At 41.0% G+C, this 7,526-nt stretch overlaps 1 protein-coding gene across 2 annotated transcripts in view; it reads left to right on the top strand.

Moving 5' to 3' along the window:
* Nucleotides 1-2,182: 2,182 nt before the first annotated feature.
* The window catches only part of LOC136678961 (NACHT, LRR and PYD domains-containing protein 1b allele 2-like), a 36,300-nt gene continuing 30,956 nt past the window's right edge, over nt 2,183-7,526 (top strand). Inside the window, exons 1-2 of one of the 2 annotated variants that reach the window (XM_066657175.1) lie at nt 2,183-2,327; nt 2,444-2,483. In XM_066657175.1, coding sequence (XP_066513272.1) covers nt 2,446-2,483 — 38 coding nt within the window. In that variant the 5' untranslated portion in view covers nt 2,183-2,327; nt 2,444-2,445. Of the gene's footprint in view, nt 2,328-2,415; nt 2,484-7,526 lie in introns of both variants that reach the window. The other variant, XM_066657174.1, reaches the window with a different exon arrangement.

Below are 7,526 nucleotides of genomic sequence, written 5' to 3'. Positions count from 1 at the left end.
AACGAAAGGTGTTCAAGAGCCTCTGTAACATGGAGGTAAACAGGGTGAGGACACTCACTTCGCCTGTTTTAGTTGGTGTTAGTTAACGTTAGCTTGACTCGCTAAACTCGGTGTCTCAGATTATACTCGGCTACGTAGCTGCATTACGGAGGTTTATAGTGTCGGATGAATTCGAGTTCGACTTCGATCACATTTACAAGAATAACGGTACCTCTACATTTGAGTTTAGCTTATTGCTAGGCTATTGTCATGAATAATGTTGGTTATTTAGCTAGATACTGTCATAACAGTCGGTCATAACGGTGTTTTACCGCGGCGTTGTTCAGCTGTTGTCCACCAGTGACGTCACGGTCGCGTTCGAGAATTTCCGTAGCGAGCTCGGGTTTTTCCGTCAATTTAATAAAATTGTCAGTTTTAAAGCAAATTAAGCTGCTATTTTCATTTTAATTCATACTTATATCTGTCAGTAACTACAACAATGTGGAATATTCACGGAGGTCCATTAAGTGGTGCTTAGCCTTTAAGGTGGAAATGTCTCCAAACTCAGGAGACGGCTACCTGTATTACAGAACATTACATTACAACTTCAGTTACAAAGGGGTTTCTGTGGTAATTCAGACAGTGAATAACAGACAAGTTATACTTCAGCCATAAACAAACAACTGTAGGCATTCACCCTCAAACATACCGTTCCACCTTAAAAGACGCGCAGTTTAAAGCTGCGTTTCCCCACAGTCGTAGACGTAGTACTTAATTTACTCCACAGATTGTTTTACTTCAGTTAAGCTACAGGTTGTGGTGTGGCGACACCTGGTGTTCAAAACTGACTGATTAAAGTAGGCCTTAAGTCAAGTTCCCCTCAGAAGTGAACCTGACAGATGCAGGCCAGGGCTATAGTTGTCCAACTCTTGTCTTCAGATAACCACAGGCAATATGACCGTTTAACAGAGCCCCATGGTTTAATATAAATGTAAACATACACTTACAGTATTTATTACAGGCTCTTAGTCATTGTTAGTTACAGTGCTGTTCACATTAGAGAAGGGAGAATAGGAATAGCACAAAGGACTGATTCTTATGGTGTGGTGTGCGCACCCTGAGGTGAACTGAGCATTTGTTTGCTACACTGTATTCAGTGTACATCTACGGAAGCATGGAACCCCCAGCTCTACCATCATTAACAAGTTTGTCAAAGACACCGATGGTAGACTGCAGTAAGCAGCAGGAGAGTAGCTTCCACCCTGTGTACATTAACAGAGCTGTGGTGGAAAGAGCGGATAGCTTCAAGCAGAACCTGCCCCTGAAATCTGCAGCTTCAAAAGCGTCCTCATGGGGAACATCACAGTCTGGTTTGGGAACGTCAGGACAGGGTGGGGGTCTCCCATGGGCGGGACATTCAGCTGAGCATGTCGTCATTACTGGGGGTCATAAACTGCAGATCATCTGCAAAAAACAGTGCTGGACCAAGGCCCAGAGGATTGTGAAAGACCCCATTCATCATCCCAACAGTGGACCCTTCTCTGTTGCGTGCTTTAGCTCCCTGAATTTCAAATAGAAATTCTTTAAACTATGGACAATAAAATTTGAAAGTAAAATCAGAACCACCCCATCCAACCATCAGACTCATTACATGGGGCATTTTTATTGGACATTGATAACTCACACTACAAGCTACTTCCCGCTCAATGTTGCACACACTTTTGCAGACTTTGCCTTCACTCTTATTGTTCTTTTACATTTCTCTGAATATATGTGTTATTTAATGTTTATTTGACCATTTAATATTTTCCACTTATATATTTTTAATCTCCTTAACACTGTTTTGAAGAATTAACCTTAACTGACCCTGAAGATCTGAATGGCTGGTGTTTACGGGAGAGAGGAGCCCTGTTGGATAGAAAAGCGCGGGCTTTTAACCCCGCCCCCGTTCTTCAGAGCAGGCAACATTGTTCTGATTGGCGGAGGCCGGTGAGCGCTGATCAGTGGGTCATACGGATAGACTGGTGTCACCTATCAACATTTAATGGCGTTAATCCGAGTGTCATTGAGATCTTAATGTGTTCACGATGCGGTTGTAAGTTGCGAACGTCGTGCGGGGAGCTGTGTTTTTGAAAACCTCTCTGATTTTCAAACGTATTCTTCAAACCTGTTCCTTCGGAGTGAGTATAGAAAAGCCAGAGTGAGTGGGGCGAGATTAAACGATAGTTAAGATGCACGTAAAAGCGAACAGACGAAGTTAAGCGTTTGAACGAGGAGCTTTATCGCGGGAGGTGGATGCTGAGGTAAAAAGCTCACCTTGCCGGGGTTTTCCCACATTTCTTCCACAGGTATGGTACCACACCACAATTCTAGAGCTATTTCTCCTCATATTTATCTCCAAATGGGAAAATAAACATCTCCACGTATTAAAACCAGCCTCTTCTTGTTCGGACGATGGTCGCAGACATGGCCAATTTCGGCGAAACAAAGGAAGCTGAAGATGGGTAAGTTGAGCTGTTATCTTTCCGATGTTTATATCTTTTTCCCTTGTGTGTGACCTAATAAATAATTAGTAACACTTCAGCAGTTGTTATTAAGATGTAAATATCGCTAAAATCCAAGAGCTCGCGCGTTCCTTTATGTTCTGACGTACATTTTTGTTGCCCATACTTAAAAAATCCGAATTTAGGGCTTATTTTTTAGCAATTTTCTGCAATGTTTACTTCTGTTTAAACTCACATTTATCTTCTAATACTCCAGTGCTGCTATTCGGTTGATGGTAAACAGCCACATACAATCCAACTGACCTTAAATCGGTTATTTCCTTCTTGAGGTGAAGGTACTCAAAGAAATTAGCACCAAATGTGTAATAGCGCGCTTATAATTGCGTTTAATATGTTTATGTACGCCATGTTGTTTTTGACTGTCACCTTGCACTTCCATCATCCTCAGCACAGTCTGCTGTACCCTCCTCTGTGTGGATTATTGAGGTTCAGTAACACACTATTATCTTGTAATTACCGAGAAATCCCGGCACTGTCTATTTTGCAAGAACGTGCTCTTTTTGGTTTGTCTTGGAATAGTGGAATTTAGAGACTCTTAGAGCTAGGACACCTAGTCGGGGTGATGTAAGTTCATGATGAGTTTGTAATTATAATAAAAATAAACTTTCATACATTTTATTGAAGAAACATGCATTATAATTTCCCTTTATTCACACAGCCATTTAAACAATGCTCTGGTGTTTTTAATAGTTATGTTTTAATTGGCACTGTAATAATAATATCCCTGGATAGTGTGACCAGACGTCCTCTTTTACCCGGACATGTCCTCTTTTTCAGAATTTCACAAACGTCCGGGATTTTGTTTTTCTAGAGCTTACATAGAACTTCGAGAAGCGTTTCGTTCACAAACTAGCCCCGCCCTCCCCTACTCCGATTGGTTCGCTTGAGTGAGAAGGGGGCGTGGTGAAGTAGCCTAGAATCTTCTGATTGGACGGTCTGACTGTAGAGCTACCGTTATTGGTCGATAACCTTCTCTGTAAACATTTAATTGGTCAGTCTGCACGTCAGTAGTCCTTTTTTACGTCAGGCAAAGCTCATGTACCTACCCTCATCTCCAGCAGCTATGCCGAAACGTAAATGTAAGTTCTCGGATGAATTAAAAAAGAAATTCCCATGTGTAGCAAATAAAGGTGTAAAGGACATAAAAGCACACATAGGTTCAGCTAAGAATACAACGGCAGCGACCAGACGTGTCCTCTTTTTCACCATCTCAGATCTGGTCACCCTATCCTTGGGTTTAATAAGAAATAAGACCATAATATCTAGTATTAGTTGAATAGAATTTATTTTTTGCTCTGGAAAACTGGAAAAAATATTCAAAATTGAATAAAAATAGGAATCTATAATGTGCTTATTTTCTTGAAGCTTTTTTTGTACCATGTTTAATGACAAAACTCCAGTGGCTGAACGACTCGATTTTATTTTATAAACATAAACACATTTAGAATTTGATACCTACATCACACACAAGGCTCATTAACACGGTTGAATATGTGTGATCTTCAAGCCCTCAGACGGCACTGCATGTGAAAAAGCTGTAGTGCTGTGGTAAATATAGCCACATGAGCTTGGGAGTAGAAGAAGTCCTTGGTTCTTGCAGCAAGACGAATCCAGGCCTCGTTCTGCACACGCTACCGCAGCATAGCGTCATAGACACAGTGTGAGCGTGGCCTTGACTTGGTCCTGTGGTCCAGATTTGTCCCCAGGACATTGTGAAGAGGACACGGTGGAGATGTCTTGTATCAAGTGAGAACTTGAATAAATTCCCCTCTCAAAAAGACAGACATTATTCTGCTGATCCAGAATACACAGTTAAACAGTGTCATTAAAAGGAAGGGTGATGAAACACTGTAAACTTAATTGGAGCATGTTGCAGGCATCGGAAACTAAATATATACAAAATACACGCAGATTGCTCAGTGATAACATAGGGAATATTGTTACTTTATATAAGGAAATATATTTCTTTGTTGTTAAATAAAGCATCGAGAGAATGAACACATAACAGCTTCTTATTTATATCACATTTATTTACATTATTAAATGCTCCAGTGTTTGTAGTAAAGGCGTAGTTGTGATTATTGAATCGTTTTACGTATTGAGTTTATGTATTTGGCTTTATGTATGAGTAGCTTTAACAAACAAACAATTATTTTACCCACCCCCTGTAGTTACTCAATAATAAATCTTAGGATTAATCACTGGGTTTAACAGATTATAATAAGTGTATTGACTGACAGACCAGTCCAAAAATAGACTCCTTGTCTGTCGTATTGAACAACAATCCTCTCTGACTCACCTGTGCTGCAGGTAGATGGAAACCTGAGAGCATGTGACATCACATATTCAAATACACACGCACCTGACATTGTAACTCCAGCTGATATTGGACACCTTTGTGTGTTCTCTGTATTGTGTCCTGTGCCCCGTGTGGCTTTGGGTTTACGTTTACATTTACGTCTAGGGCATTTCGGCAGATGCTCTTATTCAGGATGCTATGTGGTTGAATCACAGAATACCTCAGGGGGGCGCCAGTCCTTCGCAGGGTGACACACTCACACACATTCACTCACACCTTTCACACCTATGGACACTTTTTTTTTAGTAGCCAGTCCATCTACCATCGTGTGTTTTTGGACCTTTGGAGGGAACCCACTCGGACACAAGGGGAAGACACAGTGGAAACAAAAATATCATAATGGAAATGTGATTAAAAATGAGTAAAAGTCCACAGATGCTGAATTTGTTTGAATATCTTCCTCAATTTTTGTTTTATAAGTAAAAAGGTAAAAAAGCCTGGTATCTACTGACTCTTCACTACAAGCTAAACACAGTAGGGGTGGAAGAGGTAAGAATGTGAGAGACGTTAGGGAGAGCAAAGGAGAAATATATATGAAGAAAAAAGGATAAAAAACTCGATGCTCCACATTGTTTAATGTGTCATTTAACGCCAAAATCTGAAGACTCCAAAGGGCTGTCATAGAGTACACGATTACATAAGTGCAGAGTATCATATACAAGGAACTAGACCAGTATTACATTCACATTACACCAACAATGGGTAGTCGGGTTGTTATGTTTATTCGCTGTAGGCTGTGTACTGTATCTCAGGCTCCAACGGCCTGTGGTTTTATCTTCCTTTGACAGAGACTAGTGAAACAGGAGGTCCATGCAAATACTCTGGTCAGATCTGACTCATACTTCTCACACGGCAGTTCAGGTCTCCTTCACAAAAGAACAGTCTAGTTGTACGCTGTAGTGAAGGTTTAGTTCCTTATTGGTGTTGTGTTTAGGCCTTTCACAGTTGTTAAAAATGTAGTTTATCGGTAATAAACAGGTGAAGAGTTGTGTTTGGTTGCGTGTGTGACCCTGTGCTCTTGGGGTAATGTAGGAGGCATGGGGCAGAACACCTGTGCGGAGCAGATTTATTAGAAGCAAACACTCAGAGTCTTCATCATCAGGTCAGAACACAGACGGACAGAAACACAGGCAAATCCGAGATCCAAACCGCAGACACACAGCACTCAGAATTCACAGGTAGGATCAGGTGGGAAACAGACCATATTCTTTATTTATTCACTGCGTAGATGATTAGCACGGGAAGTCAGAGAGAGTATTTTAGTGGTTGTTAGTTGTCACAAATCATACACGGATATTTTCTGAATGGAAATAGCTGAAAATGTCTTCTGCAGAGAAAAAGCAACAAACATTTTCTGATTTTTTTATAATAGAAAAACATAAAATATGGCAAATTATTTGCACAGGCCACTATTGAAGGAACAGTAGGTAGCATTTTAAACTCAGCTCTGTCGTTGCTAATCTGGGCTCAGCACTGCAGAAAATTCACTGTGTAACTTTTGGAGGAGGGTCGGAAATCACCTGCTCTTCCCTCCTCCTCTTCCTTGATTTCATGACTATAAAAATGAATTAAGCTACATTCTACAGATGTAGCAGGACTCCAGGAGCAAAAAAACTAAATACAGTGGAGCCTCTACTAACGAACTTTCCAAGATACAAACCGGGCATTTGAATATTTTTTGCCTCCACCAACGAACCACGACTCTAGAAACGAACCCGAGCCTCCTCCGAGCCGGCGGCTGGAAATGGCCCCTGACCCCAATAGGCGAGTCTCCCAGCGCCCCCCAGACTTGAGTGAGATTTTAAGATTAGCACATTGTAGCTTTAGCAATTTAGCATTAGTGTAAATAGCAGACATCGAAATTCGTGCTCAGTTACGCCGTATCTACACTTCGTCTCCCCACATTCACCGCCTACTCTCCGTTATTCCCCCCACCCCCCACCTCCCGTCATACAGCCAGTGCCTGTGTTACTCCTCCAGCCAGTCGTCACGTCTCCAAGGTAGCGATGTGTAACCACTTACAACTTTATTATTTCTTTTTTATCACTGTTTCCACTGTGTTTCTCTTTTATTCTTAGTAACACTACATGTATTTTTTTACTAATTTGAGAGTGTTGTAAACATATATCAGTGCAAAAAGGGTGACTTCCGGGGTGGGGTCTGGAACCCATTCAATGCTTTTCCATTATTTTAAATGGGGAAAACTGACTCGAGAAACGAACTTTTCTACTTACGAACCGCGTCACGGAACGGATCAAGTTCGTAGGTAGAGGTTCCACTGTAATGTTCCTTTAATTATTAGCATTAACTTCTTTGTAGATGTTATTTTGACCAGGGACATGCCGCTGACTTGATGTCTTAGAGGATGTCTTTTTTTCTCTTTTAACTTACTCTGTTTTTCATGTAATAGAACACATTTACATTTATGCTTTTGGCAGATGCTTTTATCCAAAGCGACTTACAAAAGATGATCCAACATTCAAACTACAGCACAATTTATACAAATGACCTTACACTGAGTGCAATACGCCAGGAAATAATAAGTGCATTAAAGAAAGACATTCAGTGCATGCCCCCTCCCACACATACACACACACACACACACACACACACACACATAACTT

Source organism: Hoplias malabaricus, chromosome Y (assembly GCF_029633855.1).
Source record: "Hoplias malabaricus isolate fHopMal1 chromosome Y, fHopMal1.hap1, whole genome shotgun sequence".
In the NCBI taxonomy this organism is placed as follows: Eukaryota; Metazoa; Chordata; class Actinopteri; order Characiformes; family Erythrinidae; genus Hoplias; species Hoplias malabaricus.
Note: the sequence above shows the minus strand (reverse complement) of the source record. Positions and strands in the feature narration are given on the sequence as shown.